The sequence below is a fragment of the Coregonus lavaretus genome (assembly GCF_964263955.1).
Source record: "Coregonus lavaretus genome assembly, chromosome: 10".
NCBI classification, from domain to species: Eukaryota; Metazoa; Chordata; class Actinopteri; order Salmoniformes; family Salmonidae; genus Coregonus; species Coregonus lavaretus.
This window is the reverse complement of record NC_139997.1, coordinates 42407992-42430823: the sequence shown is the minus strand read 5'-3', so window position 1 is coordinate 42430823 and position 22832 is coordinate 42407992. Positions and strand designations below refer to the sequence as shown.

The following is a 22832-nucleotide window of genomic DNA, read 5'->3' as shown; positions in this document are numbered from 1 at the left end:
GTGTGTGTGTGTGTGTGTGTGTGTGTGTGTGTGTGTGTGTGTGTGTGTGTGTGTGTGTGTGGTGTGTGTGTGTGTGTGCTTACATGCGTGTGTGCGTGTGGGAGAGGGGAGACTGACAGAGCGTAACACAGAGAGGGGGTATTTCCTTAATGAGCCCTGATTGGGTATCAGTCGTCCTGGTTGGTTAGGGCAGTGTGGTGGCAGGCAGGCAGGGCGGTGTGTTTACGTAAGAGCCCTAACCGGAGACAGCTGGGAGACAGACCATGGTGGGATTACCATTTGAACAACATAACAAATCAGAGGGGATAAGTGTGGAACTGGTGTGGGTTTCTGCCTTGGTCTCTGGTCCCCAGGGCAGCCTCTCTCTCCCCTAGTTTACCCAGGCTGAAGAGGGTGAAATTGGGCTGGGATTGGACCGCTCCCTCTCCCTCTCTCCTCATGTTGAACACTGGCGCAGAATTACTGATTAAGAGGCTCTTTGTTTTCCTTTGATCCACATTTCGTTGTGAGTTCAATGTACTGTATCTCCATCAACACAGGCCTTTGGTTTTCAGCAATATGTTCTGAATCAGCGGGTCATCTTAGTGACTACAGATTCATACACGCTCTCAAGTCACTTTCTCTGGGTTTCACTTCTTAGACTGACCAGCAGACTCTGTCTGAATCTGTCCTTACATCAGTGGCAAAAAATAAAGCTTACATCAGTGGCAAAAAACAAAGCAATTTTCTATCACGTGAAATCACAGGGTTTATATCCCTGAGCCAAAGCCAGCCTAAAGTGAGAAGAGAAAACATAAGCGGCTTACAGCTATTCACAGAGAAGCACTAAATCCATCCATATCAGGGCATTCTAGTGTGGAATAGTTTAGAAGGTACACTATATATACAAAAGTATGTGGACACCCCTTCAAATGAGTGGATTTGGCTATTTCACCCACACCCGTTGCTGAGAGGTGACTGCTGACAAAGCCATGCAATCTCCATAGACAAACATTGGCAGTAGAATGGCCTTACTTAAGAGCTCAGTGATTTTCAACGCAGCACCGTCATAGGATGCCACCTTTCCAACAAGTCAGTTCGTCAAATATCTGCCCTGCTAGATCTGACCCGGTCAACTGTAAGTGCTGTTATTGCGAAGTGGAAATGTCTACGAGCGACAACGGCTCAGCCGCAAACTGGTAGGCCACACAAGCTCACAGAACTGGACAGCCAAGTGCTGAAGCGCTTAGCACGTAAAAATCGTCTGTCGGTTTTCCACTCTCACTACCGAGTTCCAAACTGCCTCTGGAAGCAACTTCAGCACAATAACTGTTTGTCGGGAGCTTCATGAAATGGGTTTCCATGGCCGAGCAGCCACACACAAGCCTAAGATCACCATGCGCAATGCCAAGCGTCAGCTTGAGTGGTGTAAAGCTCTCCACCATTGGACTCTGGAGCAGAGGAAACACGTTCTTTCGGTGTGGAAGAACTTGACTGGCATGCACAGAGCCCTGACCTCAATCCCATCGAACACCTTTGGAATTGGAACGCCAACTGCGAGTCAGGCCTAATCACCCAACATCAGTGCCCGACTTCACTAATGGTCTTGTGGCTCAATAGAAGCAAGTCCCCGCAGCAATGTTCCAACATCTAGTGGAAAGCCTTCCCAAAAAAGTGGAGGCTGTTATAGCAGCAAAGGTGGGACCAACTCCATATTAATGCCCATGATTTTGGAATGAGGTGTTCGACGAGCAGTTGTCCACATACTTTTGATCATGTAGTGTATTTTACATTGCCATAGTCTCAACTGTTAACACTTTGCTGAAAAATGCTCAACTTAAAACATACAGTATAAATATCCTCAAATGTATAAATAGGGTGTAATGGAGAGTTTGAGAGACCTTGTGAAAATCTGTTAAATGTAGAGAGGATTGAAAATAAGCACACTTACCGTAGACACCACCAGAAAAGTTTTTTATTTTTAAGAAAAAACTATTTTGCAACTGTTCATACTGGTCTGGCATCTGAAATAGGGACAACAAGACACATGTGGGTGCATTAAGCTGCAGAAGAAAGCCTTTAGGTCTTTGGTCGAGTACATCAGCTTAAGTCCTTTAGAATAATGAGCCACACTCACATTCCTCTGGGAGCTGAAGCTCAGAGAGTAGTACTGGGGCCTGATGCTTTGGCCGGGAAAGTGATATCATTATGGATTACTCCAGATAAGTCTGCACGACCTCTGCATGTATGGAAGTTTGTGTGTGTGTGTGCGTGCGTGTGCGTGTGCGTGTGTGCGTGTGCGTGTGTGCGTTTCAATGAGAGATAAATCGAGCCAGTATAGGAAGGATGGATTAGATTAAATGACATGTCATTTGCAATAGAAAATAAAGTCCCTATTGTTGCAATGCAATATGCATGGGTATGAAGCTATCCTGTATAATGAGAAGAGAATAATGTGTACACAGTAAAACCGTCTTGATAATGACTGTAAACAGATATTGTATGTACTTGCTTTGCCTTTGATCTCCTGAGAATAAAAGGGTCCTGCTGTAGAGTTACTTCAGCTATAACTCCAGCCTGAGCTCTTTCTCTTATTTCTTATCACTGAGAGAGTCCACAGCCTTCAGATGTGATTTCTACTTTACAGTTTCGACCTCAGGATGACTCGCCTGGAGCCCTGTGTGACCTAACATTCTGCTGAATGTGTCCCAGGTGTGGACTGTGACCGGAGAGGTGAAAGCCGTGCGCCGTCGCTCAGATTGATTGCCTCCTTCCTGCTCCAGCGCACCTCTGATGTGCTGTTGGCTTGGGCTGGGGCTGGGGCTGGGGGGGCCGAAGGGGGTGGACCATCCTGCCTCAGCAGCAGTGAATGAGGAGAAGCAGACCCCATCATCATCCTGCCTCCCTTCACTTCAAACCCTACTGTACAATTTACGTCTGCCTGCCTGCCTGTCAGACATGTGGCTCTCTTTCCATCCTGAGAAAACAAACAAACACCCTTAACAGTCATCTGCACCTCATGAAACGGGAGCGGAGAGGTGCGATTAATGTCCTCCTCTACGTCCTGACCCAACCTCCCCAGCCCATACCCGTCTCATGGCTTTGATTACAAGTTATTACCCCCTGCATCTAGGGAGCCATTCGTCTTGTGCGGGACCACTGAGATCACTTCCTACCCCAAGCCTTTCCTAACATCCAACTCCCCTCCAGCTCACCAGTTCACTCTGAACTCTCTACACTGGTTTGCCAGCCAGCTAGCCCATAGTGCAGCACAGGGACAGAATACAGACTATTCAGTGAAGAAGAAAAAATAGAGAGATATCAGAAGAGGATAAAACATGGATTTGAAGGGATAGATCCCCCAAACGTAATATAAGTGTGTGTTATGTTTCCTATCACCCTGGGCAGCAGATTGTGGTATTGTGACGTTACTGGGGTTTGAAATTATGTTGAGAATTTGATATGATTTGAGCATGCAATTAAAAGCATGCTAATGGTTTCCCATTCACTCCCATTGCTTTTTGGTCATCAATGCTAATGTTAGCCGTTGGAGGCTGTAGCTGAGTAAACAAACCCAAAGCGTAGATTGCAGCGTCTCTGTTAAGGAAAGGAAACATTTAAGTAATTTTGTCATTTGAGACAACTTTGCCTTTAATATTATGAGCAAATTGTTCCCAACATCTTTACACATATTTCTGGGTCTGGAGATAATGCATTCCAACTGACAGATACTGATAGTTTCTCTCTCCAGAGCCTTTGACAAATACATATTGTTAACACACCTAAACTTAACAGCCTATATCAAACACCTTCAACAAGCGATGGAGAGAGTATATCATTTTTTAGGATCAGTGTCAGATGGTAAAGCTGGTATACCCCTCCCACCAAGGTTGGGGAGTAACCAATTACATGTGATCTGATTACAACAAAACTGTAACTAATCAATTACATTACAAGCAAATATATTGTAATCAGATTACAGATACTTTAGAAAAACCAGATGATTACTTCTTGGATTACCTTTAAATTCAGAAAGGATGTTTGTGAAAAAAAAAATATATATATTATGACACCTTTCTGAATTCTCAATGACATTCAATTCAGCATTAAAAAAAGGCAAAGGTTTAAGTTAAGGTTGTTCCCCATGAGTGAGTCCGACCACAAGTCAGAGACCACTATGATGATACAACAAACGCGTTTGATGGATCCTTTTTGTCTTTTTCTAATGCCCCTAAGTGGAAAGTAATCCAAAAGTAACTTAAAATAATCTGATTAGGTTACTGAGTTTGGGTAATAAAAAAGTTATGTTACTGATTACAATTTTGGACAGGTAACTAGTAACTATAACAGATTACATTTAGAAAGTAACCTACCCAACTCTGCCTCCCACATAGGCCAATCCCTTACCTGACCCTGATGTGAACATTCCACTGGTCAGTGTGGCAGTGTTGATGTGGGGAGATGCTGACCTTTCAGGTTATTGCATCCACCTTACAGTCCACAACACAGGAGGTTAGCTAGCCTCCCCCTCATGCTCTGCTAGGCCTTTGATCAGGGGAGAATCACTGAGCCAAAACAGACCCACGAGATGACCAACCAACACAAAGTTTGGAAAACACTGAACAACCAAGAAAACAACAAAGTACCCTGCAAAATGGTTCACATAGATTTGTAAACTTCTTTATATGATTATATGAATTATATGATTATTGCTTTACCAAATGCCAAATGAATGGGTAATGTAATGGATGTTGCGCTAAAGCAGCAGCATCAACGGCACAATTTAGTCCAAAGGCCATCACATGTGATGGTCAGATGGTTTTCATTTCATATCATATGATAAATCACACTTTGTTGACAATCATGAAGCATGCCAATAGTTAATGAAGGTTTCATGAATCATTATTAACCTGGACATGCCCTCTAGCCTGGTCCAAAGGCAGCTTCATAGTGCTTACAGCAGATCATAGAATGCCCCTAGCATGACACTGCCCTTGACACCTTCAATCACAATCAGTGTGGTAACGATGATACTGTATTTGTTGAATTTTTTAGGACATTTTTCTTTTTTAAAGTTTGTGTTTTTGGCACTTTCTGCTTGCTGTATAACCTTGTGAACAGTAATGCAGCAAAGTTAGTTCTGTATTAGGTCTAACCTCAGTGATGGTAACTCTGAGTTTAGTGTAAAAAGGCTTATATTCATTGGACAGTGATTCCTCATTAAATTAATCAGAAATTGTTATGAGTCTGCTGTTATACTGTCAGTACATATGACTTGTTTCAAGTGAGCATTGATAAAGAGACAATATAATTTCTTCAGTGAAAAAAGTTGTGTCTGTTTCAAATGATGTCTTCAAAAGAAAACCTTGAACCATATAATTAATCAGCTAAACAGACTTGTTTCTCTGCTTCAGGGTTCAATACGAGGGATTGTGGACATATAACAAAGTACAGACAAAACAACTCATTAAGTGCTCTTTTGTAGCTGGAACATAACTCATATGGGAGGCAGGATGAGAAAAAGGCCAACTGTCGTCCTGAAATGGTCTTTATTGAAGGAATGAAAAACAGATACACAAACACACACATATCCTTTGTATCAGGACTCAGTCTGTATAGTGATTCACTGTTACACAGATCTCTTAAAGCAGTGTCCTTCAGGAGTAATAGGCAAGAATATAATGTATATCTTTGGCATTACTTGACCCCTTTGGCTGGCATCATCCCTCACTGACAACAGCCTCAAAACAATATTGGTTACCATGTGTGATATTGGGCACAAATTCAGATACTGTATACATTTTTCTATGACCTTATTGAGTAGTACTATAGGCACTACACTGCTCTGTAAATATCAATTTGATATAGTTTTACAAGTATCTGGCTGGCAGTTCAGTTGTTAAGACACACCCATGGATAGTGATCAAATTGTGGCTTTCATTAGACATTGTCAGCTACAAGAAATATGTCAAAAATATGATATGTCACATTTTCAGAAATGTTATTGAATATTGACATGGCTATTTTAGAGAGATTATACAGAGTTTAGCATTAGGATAGCCTACCTGAAAAAGTCCTCCATTCCCTGGTATTTTCCATCAGTCTTCAGATGGAAATGTTTAATATTCTTGCAATTCTTGCAGTGATAGTTGGAATACTTGTTTATAGTAGATTAATATATATTATTATATGTAACAAATGTTTCATAAATTATAAACTAAAAAAAACAATATTTGTATTCATAATTTATAATTTAGCTATTAAGAGAAATATCTGTTTAGAATGAGAGGCTTTAGTGTAAATGGTATACAAACCATCAATGTTTCTAATAAATATATATATAGACTAGAGCACGTGGTAGCCTATTAATTGTTGTTTCAAGTGTGTTTTTTAATTTCCAAAAAATAATAAGGTAAAATGTATCAAAGTCATGCATATTTCAATAATAATCTGGGTTTTAACTTTTAATCAACAGGCCATTTGGCATTTCTTTATTTTACATTTTTGGTGGTCATCCAGATGAATTTATCAAGTTAATTCGTTAATTGAGTTAAGTTAAAATACTTAAACCTATGTAGGCTATATCATATGTGACTGATCGTCTGCACCTATCATAGTAGTAGCACAGGTAAGCCTACAGTAAGCCGTTAAGATATCCAAGTTTGGTGAGCTGATAAGATGTGTTTCAACAATGGTGTCTTTTAGTTGTTCTACAACAATGTGTAATACGGGGGGATGTTGGATATGTAATTGTAAATAGTTAATGGCCCACTAAAATGTTGTGTCCATGCAATAGGCAGGTAGTTTGGGCGTGTGGGAAACACTGGTGTAAGATTCTCAAACAAGATCGAGCCCTGCTATACCATAACCACAAAAGTAGATTTGAAAGGTCCCTGTTGACTTTATTTTTATTATTCAAAAAAGCTGTAGCTACTGAATCAATTCTCTGTGAAGATGGCATTCAAAGCATCCACTGTGGGCCTATATTGTCATCATCAAAACGTTTTAGGTTTAAAATAAGTAAGTTGATATTAATTCCTCTAACCAATAAAACGTGTCTTTGATCAACGAACCATTTCGTGTTTTCAACCGGCTCAGTGGTGCGGCAGGTGAGTCAAGTCTTCAATTAAAGAGTGAAAGTGTATCCCTCCCTATGAAACAAAAAACGAATTGTTAGGTCAACCACTGTAAAATACATGGTGCACATAACTAGGTTATGAACATGGATATAGACAGGCCCACAATTCCACTCTAAAGGTAATGATGACTGTAAGTGGTTGCCTATAAGGCAATGCAATCATTATAAAGATGGCAATGACAGCGTCCCTGCAGGGGGCTATAGCATAGGACCGTTTTTAAGAAACAAATGACTTACCTTAGTCACTCAAATTAAATCAATATACATACTCGTTTAGTCTTAATAAAAAAAATGGTGGTGAAACATCGGATTAGATTGAAAAAACATATTTCTTCTCAATTCCCTGTCGGCCCTAAATTTGGCGCCCCCGCCTGTTACCTAAGTGAAAGGTGCTCTTCGAATTGGCCTTAATTCCCTCATCCCAGGATCCCAACGGAGCCAGTATCCTCCAGCAGACATGATTAGCCTACCTAATGATAGTCTAAGTCTTCTGCCAAGATCACCTTATGGAGTCCATGAGTGTGCAGTAATTGGCTCAGGTTAATTAGTCCATATTCCATTTCATCTCCAGCTGAAATAGCATGTAGGCTATTATGGACAAGGCATATGGAGGGTCCTATATTTAACACTTGCTTCTATAAACATGCAGTAGCGTAAATATATTTAGGCCTATTAGATAATAAGCATCCGTCTGAATAACTGATATTTAAGAAGAGTAGATCGATATGAGAAGGCATGGGGGCATCATCAGGAAAACTGTGGCAAATTTGGGTGAGGAGTGCGCGCCAACGATTGTTGCTATGAATAAGTTATGATAGTTATCAACAATCGGTTAGACTTTTTGAATTAGCGGGGGTAGGGAACTGGACGGCGGTCTCACTGACTGGGGTCAATGAGATGAGACAGCCACAACGAAGAGCAAATTGCTAAACCCCCAAAGACTGACGCGATGCAAGGGGATTAAAACCAGATTTGAACGAATTAATGAATGTCTGAATGGATGGATGGATGGATGGATGGATGGATGGATGGATGGATGAATGAACGAACGAACGCAAAGGGTGAAGTGAGGGAATTGACCATGACCAGGGGTTAGAGGGGCGAGAGGGGATTGGTTTAGTTTTTTAGGCTCGGATACTTTTTGCCTTGGCTATGTGACCCGGGAATATGAGGGACTCTGACAGGTCTTAAACGGTCTGGCGCCAAGACCTCAGTCCTCGGGATAAATATAGCCAAGGAGCAGTTGCAGAAAGTGAGAGAGATGGAAGGGGAACGATGAAAAGATTCAAGGGAAATGTAGAGCACATTTATAACAGCATATAGTATCGCAGGGGGACACACGTGTTGTATCCGATACATTTTAAATAATTTGTGTTTCTTTACTGGATATACTCCCTCATTTAAAGTGTAGGCCCTACACCACACATGTAGGCTATTTGGCAGGCTATACGCAGCTAGAACATTTGGTTCCTTGGAAGTTGTGAGAACATATGTTTTTGGTTTCACATTGGTTGTGGGAAGCAGCCATACGTTTCCTGACTAGTAAAATTGAACTTTTTCTAAATGTTCTGAGAACAGAAGTAAACATTTTGCCTGTTCTGTGAATGTTTATTTTTTAGGTTGCAGGGAGATTCTGAGATCGTTTTACTCTGGTTCCTTGAAAGTTTTCCTGGGAGGTTTTATTAACGTGTTGAAAACTGAAATTATAGGTTATTTTGAGGTTTTTAAATAATTTCCTTAAAACTTTTACTGAATGTTTCAATAACACTGCTAGCTTATTTTGGGTAAACCTTTTTGAACTTCAAGCCCAGATAAGACACATGGAAATTCATTTTCTCAGGCATTAATAATGCAAACACATTCATTTTTTATTGTGACATGGCATCAGTGAGATTTGAACCAATAATCTTTGTTTCTCTATCCATGGAATTAGTCCACTGCGCCACCAGGATGGTTTATGCATACAAAGCTGTTTAAGTCTATTCAAACATACCTCATTTAAAAGGAAACAAGCACTCATTAAGATCATGTGTGGCCAATTAGTGGGTGCGGCCAACACACCTGAACACATTAAACAAGATAGAGGATAGAGAGATTTTTGCTGATGCTGAGAACGTAATGTATAGGTTTTTAAATAACATTCTTAGAATGTTCTCTGAACGTTACTAATGTTTTCTTGTGGTTTTTATGGAAAGTTTTCTTAACGTTCTTTGAACAAGTTGAGAACAATACTTTAAATAGAACCATGAGGAAACCTGTAGGAAATATTATGCTGAAGTACTGAAATTCTCACAGAAGAATGTTGTTTCATAACGTTCTCTGGACTATTTGAGAACATTCTCAATGTCTAACCAGTTGGAGAACGTTCCTGGAACGTTACCAAAAAGGAAATTAAATGTAGCCATTTTTGAACTTTTAGGAAATGTTCTGTTAAAGTAATGAAATACCAAGAAAATAAAAATAAATTGTCAAGTTCCTTAAATGTTCTGAGAATGTTCCAGAGCCAAGCAACTATCCTGCACCATTCCCAGAAAATTGTGGGAAGGTTGTATGCAAAATAACCATCGGACAACCATGCTCTCGCCAAGCTCTAAGAAACATATGGTTCTCAGAACGTTATGTGCTAGCTGGGTAGACTATAGCACTAGTGACTTGTGCACCTAATTCTGTGTCATGTCAACAAATACAAATTGACCCACTGATTTCGCTCAACAGAAGAAATTATTTAGGTTGAAGTTGAAGTTAAAAACAAAAGTAAAGATAAATACAATGGTCCATGTGCACTCACCGAGCTAGGGCTAGGCCTATATAAAACCACAACATCAACTAGGCCTATATGCGCATAGGCTTACTGTGGAAGCCCTAAAATAAATAAATTGAGCATAATGTCTGCCTTGGTTTATGTAATTAGTTGAATGATATTTACATGGGAAATCATTATCTGCCTCCGTGTGGGTTTAACCTTTTGCATTTCAAATACTTAAAATATAAGTAGTAGTAGTCTATATGTAGCCTTCCAAATGTGTTACTGAAAAATAATAATAGCAAAATAGTGTTTTTTCTTTTACTTTATTTCAGCAACTGCGGTCAGACTGTACACTAATTGTCCATTACCATTGCTCAAACACTGCCTAATTACAACGTTCTTGGTCTGGGAATTGCAGACACAAACACCCAGAATTGGCCTCGTGATTATATGGGTTATATTGGTAGGCTTTACCTATAGGTGTGGGGACCTTAACATCAACCAACTCTATAGGCCTATGATAATCAGTGTAAAAATATTAATCATAATAAAGTATAGGCCTAATGGTTTTCAGGGGTTGTATTTTTTCGTTCTGCAAATGACGAATTTTCTTTAATGTTTGAACTTGACTGGTCGAATAGCCTATTGCATTTTGTGAATAATATGAAATTATATTCTACAGTTTACGTAGGCTATGAATGTTTGCCATGGAAACATTTTACAAGAAAATAGGCCTATATGCACCTTCAACAAGAAAATATACATTCTATCAAATAAAATAAAAATCAACAATGCCTTTCACTTTACTGACCTTACTGTTTAGTCTATTAGTCTATGATTGGTGTAGCTTCACTATTAGCGTGCTAATGTTGGTTTTATAGATAACCCGATATTGCGCATCAGAATGGCAAAAGTCCGCAGGCCATTCTGGTGTTTTTTGATAGTTCTACAAGGTTATGGCATACAAAATTACCAAATACCAAACACCTTTCAAAAATGTCAATGGACTCTTCCAGACACACCATTATCGACACCTAAGGTGTGTAGGCCTACGTTCCATATTCCACTTCTTCTCCCCTAATCGTTTGAATGATCTGTAAATGTCATATAATGTAAATGACATTACAGCATACCACTGAATATGCATTGTTAAAAGTTAAAACAACTTTTAGTAATATATTATGTGTGACTACATGTTTTCAAAATAAGATCCTCGTATAATTTTCTTCAATGCTAACAAGTGACAATTCGTTCAAGATTAGATAAACTCCAAAACAGAAAGAAAATAACAGAAAGAAAATATAATGTGAAAACATATTGCATTATAGGGTTTATGAGGGTATAATTATGAAGAGTCTCACCATTGTGACAGAGGTCCGGTGTATTCAGCTGGATTTTTGAATGTTTTAAGCTTGGCTTGAGTATGTGAACTTTACCGACGTCAGCGCGCACTAAACTTGCAACTGCACCTCTTCATTCATTCATTAAGAATTCTGCATTCGAATAAATAATTATAGCCAAACTATCGCCGATATCTGGCAAGTGCAGGAAATCCGAAGTTACAGATATATCATGGGCTGCAGCCTTAGAGGGAATGCAGAGAAGATTGGAGCACGCTGTTTGAAGATTTGGGGTTAAATATGAAGTGACAGGAAAGGGTTCTTATTGTGGGACGCCAGCAGACTGGCGCCAAGCGCTCCTTAACAAACGTAGCCCAACTCAATCAAGGATCTGCACAAGGACTTCTTAAAGGTATACACAATGGTATTTCGAGAAATTTATATTGCTACACAGGAATCACACATAACCTTTGGTAGCCGATAGTATGAAGTTTGACAAATTCACCAGGTTGCATCTTGCATAACGCACGTGCCATGTCTGATGAGCAGTAGCCTATTGAGAATCCCTACAAACGGTCAGGCATAGCCTACCATTGTCTACTCATGAACCCTTGCCGCTGTAAATAATATGATATGCTATTGTTTCGAATAGTCAATAATTTTCTGTCAATTTTGGATACATTTGATATTTAATGTATGGTAAAGAACTTTGCTGAAAAAGTAGGTTATAATACATCCATAGATTCGCAATAATAATACAAAATCGTAGGCCTATCCTTATCTTAAATCCGTCTGTTTTGAAGATGTAAGACATTCCGTTGAATTGAATAACTCTTGAATAACTCCTCGAAGGTATAAGCCCACTTCGCCTCAGCTCAGTTGTAATCGGGTGTAGCTCTTCAAATCTCTCTTCTTTCTGTGCTTTGATATGGCATCTGGAGTACATTTCCGACAACAGGGATATGATTCCATGAAACTAATGTATTTGCTAGGCTAAATGTCTAGCTGTTAAATAATACATGTGTACGTTTTGATAGGCACATATCAATAGAATAGTTATACATATGATGTTATGAATATGAATATAGCCTATCACAACGTTACAAAAGTGCAACAACAGCGCATCAAAAGACACCATAAAGTAAAAGTATTTTAAAAACACAACCGAATTCTAAGCCAGGTACCAAGGCGTTGTGTAGTAGCCTAGTCTGTTTACCAGCCAGAGAGACATTCGTTTCTAGGCCTACAAAAAGTTTTGTAGGAATAAAAGCTGCTGTTTTATAAACTCATTCATTAGTATGAATACCATTATTTCAAGTGAGGCTTTACTGGACGAATAATTTGAACCAGTCGATATTAGAAATAGGATGTATAGGCTAGTTCTTGCGTGGAGTGAAGGCTTCACAAAACGACTAAGCAGACGGAGGATCCGTCCTCTTCACCGGCCATGCAGCAAAAGCCAGCTGGTGTTCCATTCGAAGTTTGGGGGAGGGATTTCCAGATCTTTACTCTGTCATTGGTTCATATTTTATTCTGTTTACATGTTTTCTTACAGCTAATGCTTCCGACACCTTTTAGCCCCCCCTACCGATCTTGGCCGGAGCTGTCAAAACCACGCCTATAGAGCTCCACAATTGGTCCAGAAAGCGTAAAATCGGCAATCAAGCGGGCTTGGTTCATTAGTGTCTGGATCCAGGGAGGAGGGACATGTTAGGCAGTCACAATTCCAAAGTGGTCAGAGCAAGACCTCTCAATTTGAACTCAGTACACAGAACTATATCCGTGTAAAGAGTGATTTTATTTTTCCGAAAGTTACTTGGTTGGATAAGAAGTGAAGCCCAGCTCTGCTCTCGAAGTGTCGATGCCGTCTCTTTGACGGATATTATCACGGTGCTGTGTGGGAACGCAGCATCAGGAGTAGCAGTGCACTCAAGCCTCCCTCGGTCTGTTGGAGGCGTCTGAGACGCGTTCGCTCTTGGTTACGCACGCGAAACTACTTTTATATTTCTACTCGAATAAGACATCTGTCTTTTGGATACACACACACCAATACTTCTACTGAGAGTGGACATAATAGCGTATAATAATTTTACATCGATGTTTTGGATGCACAGATGAGAGATCCAGTTTACACAGGGACTGCCATGGCTTATCACCCTTTCCACGCTCACCGGCCGGCCGACTTTCCTATGTCAGCCTTCCTTGCAGCTGCACAGCCTTCCTTCTTTCATGGACTTACGCTGTCTCACGGCGCTCTTACCAAACCCCTATCCGACCATCCTCTCTCTGGAGCCGCGGAAGCGGGACTCCACGCTGCGTTGGGTCATCACCACCAAGTGGCTCATCTCCGCTCCCTCAAGAGCTTGGAGCCGGAGGAAGAGGTGGAGGACGACCCAAAAGTCACTCTGGAGGCCAAGGATTTATGGGACCAATTTCACAAAATAGGAACCGAGATGGTTATTACGAAATCAGGAAGGTAAGGACCTTTATTTACTGTTACGTGTGCATACTGCTGCATAAGTTTATTTGATTAGGAAATGGTCATATAAATGAATCACTCAAACAATAGTAATATTCTGGATCAAGCAATAGTAATCCAAAAGGTGGTGGCACTGAATATATATATATATATATATATATATATATATATATATATATATATATATATATATATATATATATATATATATATATATAGAGTGAAGTAGGTTGTAGTATATATATATATATATAGCATAGTGTTTATACATTGGGCCTTTAGACTTTAGGGCCTTTAATTACCAAATTCAATCAATCAATCAACCAATGCATGCATGTGTCGAAACAAATGTGTTTGAAGAGGGAAAAGGTTAAGTGGTTTGGTTAGGCTGTTGAACTTTTGTGCTGAATTCCAAGGCCTGCCCTTAGAATTATTGGTGTAGCCTACATCCCCCTTGGTTTCAGTGTTTTTGCATAATCTTTATCACTCTCGTTTTACTCTATTGCAGGAGGATGTTTCCCCCATTCAAAGTTCGCGTCAATGGCGTTGATAAGAAAGCCAAGTATATCCTCCTTATGGATATAGTCTCTGCTGACGACTGCCGCTACAAGTTCCACAACTCGCGTTGGATGGTAGCTGGGAAAGCTGACCCGGAGATGCCCAAACGAATGTACATCCATCCGGACAGCCCTGCCACAGGAGAGCAGTGGATGGCGAAGCCTGTTGCTTTTAATAAACTGAAGTTGACGAATAATATATCGGACAAGCATGGATTTGTAAGTATTTTGTTGATTTAATTTTATAATGTATCGATGAAAGATATGAATTAGGCTTTTTAGTCAAACCAACCTGGCTGTTGAAAATGGTTCAATGCTGATATTCCTATCAGGCCATTTTGTAGACGCAATCAATCAATGCATATTATAATGAGGTACGTATGCCTAGAATAATGCATATGTAAAGTCGTTGGAAGGTATAACACCAGTTGATCAATTATTTAACCTTCATTGATAAGCAACAACAATGAAAAGAAAATCACAAAAATATTGGTAACACTGTAGTAATCCACCATGCATCTCTAAAGGAGTTTTAAGGCTCAACAACAGTGGTTGAGATTTTATTTATTGTTTTTTTTAAAGTATTACATTCGTGGTATGTTTTGGTGCGTAGCAGAGTGTCAAAGTATGGGATTAAGTCAAGTATAGCAAGAACCAGGTCGAAGACAAGAGGACATACTTTTTCCATCTCTTGTGTTGGATTTGTGAGTCTCTTCAGGCGACCTTATACATCTTGTTTGACCTATTTTAGTACGATGCTATGCCTTGAGCTCAAGAGCAAAATTCATAGATGTTTGATCCCAAGGTGTTTCATTTCAGTACAATTTGGATAGAAATATTGCAAGAAGGGCACGTGGAAATGTTAGCAGATACTCAACGCTTACATGCAATAACAACTACGTATCCCAAATGCTTTCCAATAGGTTATTGCCCATGTCGGCATATAGGCCAGTATTTTGAATATGATTTGAATACAGTTTTGATTTTACGGCATTGTGCTAAAGTAATTCAGTTATTGCTGCCTGCTATTGTCGTTTTTCTCATGTCTAGTGCAGGTTATGCCAATCCAAATTAGTCAAGCGTTACAAGAGCTGTTAATTTCATAACCATGTTTAGGCTACACCTTTATGAAAGTCCTTGACACATTTTCAAATATGTTGCAAATGCTTCATACTTCTTTACATTAATTGACAAGTGCAATAAAACATTTTAGAAAAGTTTATATAAATGCATAATCCCACGTAACCGTTTTATATAGGACTGGCTACATGTAATAACATCAGTAATAGGCTAATGATAAGGCATAATCATAATTGTGATATATTCTTACAAATAACAAGTTCCACAATAGAAGCTGGATGGTAGGCACCTACTCGGCCCCAATGCAAAACATTCGGTCAGTCTTCATTGTCAGTAGGCTTATAAACGCTCGAAATAGTTGACCAACTTTTGTCATGCTTGTTTGTTGTCTACGTTTGTTACGTAAAATCATGGTTTAAGGAAATCATCGGCTTTTACAAATTAATAATGCATTATGAAACACAGTGTGTGTCTCTCTTTGGTGGGGTGTATAAATTCCCTGGAATAATACAATAATATATTGTCATCATCATCTCAGTTCAAACCAAAACGTGTATCACCATGATCACCTTATAACATATTTTCTGTTTCTTTGCAATCTCAGACTATCCTGAATTCGATGCATAAATACCAGCCCAGGTTTCATATCGTGAGGGCCAACGACATTCTGAAGCTCCCTTACAGCACCTTCCGGACATACGTTTTTCCAGAGACAGATTTTATAGGTGTCACTGCATATCAGAATGACAAGGTAAGCTTCACTAGAAAGTGTGTGCGTGTTGTTTCATAATTTCACAGTTGCATAAGTTCTCAAAAATCTAAATATAATGGGGATATATGCTTTAAACAGTTGGACCAGTCAGTTATCTGGACTTCGTTAGGAATCTTTACTCAATAACCTATCTTATGTTGATGTTAATTAGAGTACATGTTGAAGTGGCCTGGTGGCTTGATGGTAGGCTTGTGTAAAGTTTATGGTACAGAGTCACAATCGATTAGAAGGCACTTATCTTCACTATGTCCTCGGGCTACTGCATGGAGACTCCAAAGCAGTTCTGAACAATCAAAGCATGCAATACACTAAGGCAAAGCATGAACACAGCTTGGAAAGACTCATAGGACAGACGAAAATTAATATATGAACGGATAGTATTGTTCCTAAATGAACAAGGCCAGTATAGGTGTGCCACGAAAGTTTAAATAGTAGCATTCAGTCTCTGAGAATTACATCAGCATATAATAGTCTAAATGTTAGGTATAGCACTTTCCTTTTAGAAGAATTATGAATAATTGATCGGCTTTAGTAATTACACATCATCAACAGAGATGCTTGTCTTGCCTCTCCAGAGGGCACGAGCTAACAAGCGCAGCAGTCCCCAGCACCATACACTTGCTATTGTTACTTACAATTATTATTCCATCAATAATGCCTGTTGAATTAATGGTATTATTTTGCTCATCAATGGCATTAGTATTATTAGTGGTAGTACGCCAAGCAATTTAAGAATAGTTCATTGGTACTTTTCCATGTAATACATTTTACTATTTTAAGGATACCATTGTTGATTGCCATGCACTCTAATTTTCTCTACAGATCACACAGCTCAAAATTGATCACAACCCCTTTGCCAAAGGGTTCAGAGACACGGGAAATGGACGACGAGAAAAGAGGTATATTATTTTCTTCGATATTGAATTGAATGACCCTGAAAATATGATAATGAGTTGAGAATACTTGTCTCATTGGGATAACAACAATTAGCAGACTGAGCAATACTGTGTAGTAGACTGCTTGCATGATCAAAAGTGATTCGATCACACAATACAGATGCATTAACTAATCTCAGTTCGGTCTGCAGGAAGCAGTTAACCCTTCCATCGCTGCGCATGTATGAGAACCGGGACCTCATAGGGCACCGGGACTGTGCCGACTCGGATGACTCCTCCTGTGAACAAACCACCGGAAGGGACTCGGTTCATTCTCCACTGGGACCTGTTACCAGTCCACTGAGGTTCAACCGAACCAGTCGAGGTAAGTCCTCTCATTAAGCATGTGTTTACATTCATTTGCATGTCCACTAATTGGTCATTTTGAAGATGCCAGTAATTTAATAAGACTCGATACTGAAGGTATGTTGTTATTATGTGTCATTAAGCTGAGCAGAATGTTTTCTGGATGATTTACAATTGGATGAGAGAGAAATATAAGAAGAAAAAATAACAGAGGATAAGTGGAGAAATCTGCATGCTGTGTGATCTTAGTTGTGATAGGCTATTGGTTTAGGGACAAGTTATAAAGGTGCTGTAGAACAGGAGAAACAATAACATACAGGAAGATTTCTTTATCCAGGGTATAGTATTTCCAGGGGCGCAACTTTGTTTTTAGAAGTGGGGGGGACATAACTATATATATATATATATATATATATATATATATATATATATATATATATATATATATATATATATATTATCCAGTCAGTTAAACACTCCAAACAGCCTACCCGTTCGCTCGGAGGCGTCCACATGGTCCTAAAGCAAACCATTGGCTCGTTTTGTATCACATTCCAATGATACAACTGGGGGGGACAAAAATACAATTTCAGAATGTGGGGGGACATGTCCCCAGTGAAAGTTGTGCCCCTGCCCATATCCATTGCTCTATAAAACATGTAGGCTGGGCCTCATGCATCAGTGTGACAAATGCGCCATCTACTGACAGGTCCATAAACATTCAGCCCCTTGATTACTGTAGTATGCATGGTATTCAGATTATTATTCGATAGTTACGCATTAGATAAGCAACCAAGCACTAAACGTTGGCCTAGTTCAACTGCGGAAGCTTTATAGAACGACTTTAAACAAAATGTATGCTAACCTCACCAACGAACCATGCATTTTTACACGCGGAAGGGAAGTCGTTAGGAATGTTAACACTAAATCACGACTCCTTCCTTGAAATAATATATAAGGTAATGCTACGCATGTACTGGTTGTGATTTTAAATGGTTGTAGCACACTGGAAGCTATGCAAATGCTACTCACATAGCCTATAGTTATTTTTTCTCTGTGTCATATGGGTAGGCTATAAGTTACTGTAGGGGTTTTAATCACATTATGTTATATTCTATCATTTCATTTCGATATTTTAATGGAAGTTCGGAATAATGTTTTACAGACGACAAGAACTGCACTGACAGTGATCAGGAGCTTGACCCACAAGAGGAGCGCTCCATCGCAGCCAGCAGCCCACGGCCTGAACCAACCTCTCCTTTCAGCCCTAAAGGCGATGACAGCGTGAGAGATAGGCCACTGCTGGAAAAGAAGAGCGACTACCTGGATTCAAGGAAAGAGAGCGACTCTGTGTTCAGTATTCGAAATCTTGAAAAGGACAAGTTAGATCATAAGCACCGCAAAGAGACGGATCCTACAAAGAAAGACACGGAAAGTGGGGGCATCAGTGGGGTCAACGATGGGTTTTCTCCTCTGATGGTACAGACAGAGAGCCCATCACACTTCAGCGCGAGTCACCTGCAGAGTCTGGCCCTTTCCGGTTTCCACAGTCAACAGTTCTTTAACCCTTTGAATACGGGACAAATGTTGTTCCACCCCGGACAGTTTTCGATGGCACCAGGGGCATTCTCCAACATGGGTATGGGGCATCTGTTGGCCTCTATGTCCGGAGCTAATGGCCTGGAAAACGGAGGCCTCTCCTCTCAAAGTGCGGGCCCTAGTCCCTTCCCATTCCACCTGTCACAACACATGCTAGCGTCTCAGGTAAACATTTACTTTAACTCTAATATCTAGGCTACAGACAAGCTTGCATGAAGGTAGCAATGCATATAGACCAAATAATAGTAATGTCCTCTTAACAACGAATTAGCCTACATTATGTAGCCTATGGAACACAATAGGCTATTTCTATACGTTTTCCTGCACAAACTTCTACAATTAAAACATATTTTTAGCATCACTTTCAAGTGCATTCATAATAAATGATTTCAGTAGGCCTATGATCAATTTAATGTCGATTTATGACTATATAGTTTCACTGGAGAATGACTAAAGTCTAGTTTATTGTCTAGTTTATTGGGCTATTCAAAACAAAATTGGGATCTTGTGTATAACATTTTTGATTTAATTGAGAACATGATAATATACTTTCTTTTAATTATGGATAGATATAGGCCTACTTTTTTAATCGTAGTAGATTAGATTATTTTAATAGCCTATAACACAGTGTCGTTTAAACATCAGAAACAGAGAGACAAAAATGCAGCTAAGAATCCAAGAAGTACGACAGGCCTGGAATTCTGTTTGTATAGCATTTGTACATGTATAATAACGCGATTATTTTTTAAACACAGGGAATTTCGATGCCACCTTTTGGAGGATTGTTCCCGTATCCATACAACTACATGGCAGCTGCTGCTGCTGCGGCCTCTGCCCTCCCCAACTGCACTGCAGCCTCCACATTGGGCAGAAACCATTTCCTCACCACCTCCCGACAAAGACTGCGATTCAACCCTTATCAGATGCCCACGTCTATTCCTCCAAGCACTAACCTGCTTACAACAGGGCTGCCGGGCAGTTTAAACGCAGCATCCGACCTGTCCAAATCAGGCAGCAGAGAAACAAGTCCTGTATCCGAGCACCACAGCCACAAAGCGTCCAGCCAGACGACAGCATCCCCCAAAACATCTGTGAAGGATTCCACTAACGAACTGCTAAATATACAGAGGCTGGTCAGAGGACTGGAAAAACCCAGAGAAATGTCTCCTGCCATTGACTCTCAAAAGTGACGAAAATCACCTGTTCAATCAAGGTGTCTTTGAGGTGATTCTTTCGGGCTATACACAGTTGTGCTGAGAGTTCGATGGGTGGGTGATGTGGGCTGAAGAGGTGACCAACAGGGGAGTTCATCAAACAAGATACTATATCGGTGATATAGATCCCTTAACGTCAGTGTATAACTGTGTATGGAGAGCATCTAGGCCCCTGAAGGAAACAGAGGATATTGGTAGGCTATTGATAAGGAAAAAGCTACATCCAAAAAATACATTACAATAGATTTCAAAAGGGATGGAAAGCAACACGTCCGGTTAAACTGATTTCTGAAGCTGTTTTGGAAAAACGTTTGTAACTCATAATATGAAAGATTAATCTGATTGAATTATTTATGTTTCCAAGATCCTGTAAGTATCAAATAATATGCAACTTGTTATTAATTTATTCAAATCTGTACATTGGCGTGTATATACTACTTAGATTTCAACTTGTTGCATTTATAATTTCCCTTTTTACATGGAAATATAGGCTATTGTACATTAACACTATTTAGCGCTTGTTGTTACGAAACCGAATGAGTTTCAAATGTTTCTGATGCATTGCTGTTTATCCTGCCATTGAGATGATATATGAAGGAAATGCGTGCCACCTGCATACCTTTTTCATATGCTATTGATCAAACATTGTTATGCGATATAACGCGCAGCACTGTGCAATTGGCAGGGAAAACTCAGGTTTCTTTTTCACAAGCACTGAAGACTATCAGAGGTAGCTGAATTGGCATCTTTTGTGCTGGTTTATTCGGGTAAATTAATATGTTTTTGTTGAGTTCCTCACACTTTAAATAAAAATGAATGTGTCCTTCAGATGTTGTTTTGTATCATTTACTTTATTTGATTTGTGTATTGTTGAGCTTGCCTCGTGAAATAAGATATTTGAAAGGCTCGATTAAATAAAAACGTAATGCCTTACAGGCCCTGTTCCTTGATAATGAGAGCAAATATAATTTTTCTTTCAACGGTTTCTGCATGTAGAAATCCAATAATTTTTTATTTAAAAGCGTAAACGGAAAGGCATAGCCAGCCTAGTATCTTTATCTTTCAATAGTGTTGACAACCATAACTGCAATAGCCTATCAAAGCGAACTTCTGACAAAATATAGAGTTTAAGTGATAAGGGTTAGTTCGTTTAAACAATATTTATACTTTTTGGAACAATAAAAAATATGTTGACATTTTATTATTTTAAACCAGGTCCCTCTTTTAATGGCCAATATGTCCCTTTATTAACAGTTGGCTATAACATTCGCATGTCAGGTTCAAACCAAACCTAGGTTTCAGTTGTTTTGACATGACAGGTTTGATCAAAATCAAAATGGTGTAATCCGTATTTCTATAAAGAAAAAAATTAAAGCTTTTAATATTATGCCTTATGTGATGAGTTAGCCTAGGCAACAGATCTGCACTATTGTCTAGGCTTGATGTGTATTCCCGGCACAGGAGGTTGGTGCGACCTTAATTGGGGAATGGTATCAAATATATTCACTCCATTCCAGCGATTATTATGAGCCGTCCTCCCCTCAGCAGCCTCCACTGATTCCTGATAATACACTCCTGTCCCCTGTGGACCCACTCGTACATAAAGCATACTCCATTAAGGCTGCAAAGGCATCATTTTCCTCCTTAATTAGCTGTAATGGTGAGAAGGTCGGGGAAAAAATTGGGGAAATATGCATACTTCCTTTATAAAACACCATTTTCCACCACCATGCTAGAGTGGCTAATGCCTAGGAATGCTACTTGCTGATGTTGAGCCCTGTGTTCTGCCAGAGGTAATCAACAGACTGCTGCAACCTGATTGGCTGAATGCGATACGCAATTTCATGAATAGTCACTGAATAAACTAGCTATGAGTTGAACATATTTGGCTGCAAATGATCTAGTAGCCAATTGTTGTTGCCCATGGTGGAATCATATTTAACCCGCTGGCTCCTGAAGCCTATGTCCCCATGAGCTCCCGAGTCTAGCTAAAGTTAGCTAGCTAGCGTGACGAATTAGCAATATCCTGAATATTCATGATATTGCCCCGCCTTCCTATGAAAGGAATTCTCGCATCAAAGACTAGTGATCCTAGGCATTAGCCACTCTAGCATGGTGGTGGAAAATGTTGTTTCATAAAGAAAGTATGCATATTTTCCCATTTTGTTCCGCCTTCTCTCCATTAAAGCTAGTTAAGGAGGAAAACTATGCCTTTGCAGCCTGAATGGAGGATGCTTTATGTACGAGCCAGTCCACTGGGTACATGAGTGTGTTACCGGGAATGCACATCAAGCCTAGATGACAGTGCAGATCAAGAGCCCACTATTGGCTGCCTAGGCTAGTTATGGGCATATCGAATCAAAGATACATCTTAAAATGTCTCATCATATTCATCAAGACCTACCAATAAAATGTTCAGGAACCTTTCGTAAAAACCCAAACAAATAACATTGCACAAATCAAGTGCTGCATCGTTGTTAATAAAATAGTAGGCCCTCCGCATAAAATAAACAAATGTAAAATTATTTTACAAATGTAGGGCTAAATACTGAAATCCAATGGCTATTAAAAAGACATAGCCTAGGCTATATCATAGTTATTTTACTCTCTCACTCCAGATGCTCCCAACCATATAGCCTAAATAAACATCTCTATTCTAGCCTAGCTCAATGTTACAGTACAAAAAC

General features: G+C 39.6%; 1 protein-coding gene across 2 annotated transcripts; it reads left to right on the top strand.

The window, feature by feature from the left end:
• The first annotated feature begins 13235 nt into the window (after nt 1–13235).
• On the top strand, nt 13236–20972 carry LOC311135873 (T-box transcription factor TBX2b-like). 2 transcript variants are annotated; one of them, XM_084169897.1, is made up of 7 exons: nt 13236–13679; nt 14191–14458; nt 15924–16070; nt 16914–16990; nt 17179–17351; nt 18498–19096; nt 19687–20972. In XM_084169897.1, exons 1-7 carry the CDS (start codon nt 13318–13320, stop codon nt 20119–20121), a joined length of 2061 nt encoding a protein of 686 aa, XP_084026023.1. In that variant the 5' UTR covers nt 13236–13317; the 3' UTR covers nt 20122–20972. The 2 variants fall into 2 exon arrangements, with proteins under 2 accessions (XP_084026023.1, XP_084026022.1); XM_084169896.1 differs by having other exon boundaries at nt 17167–17351.
• Nucleotides 20973–22832: the final 1860 nt, after the last annotated feature.

Bases quoted from the DNA above. Each gene is read 5' to 3' on its own strand.
- LOC311135873 (XM_084169896.1), top strand. From the start codon at position 13,318: ATGAGAGATCCAGTTTACACAGGGACTGCCATGGCTTATCACCCTTTC. The intron at 16,991-17,166 runs GTATATTATTTT...AACTAATCTCAG, and splicing joins AATGGACGACGAGAAAAGAG to TTCGGTCTGCAGGAAGCAGT. The intron at 17,352-18,497 runs GTAAGTCCTCTC...AATGTTTTACAG, and splicing joins GTTCAACCGAACCAGTCGAG to ACGACAAGAACTGCACTGAC.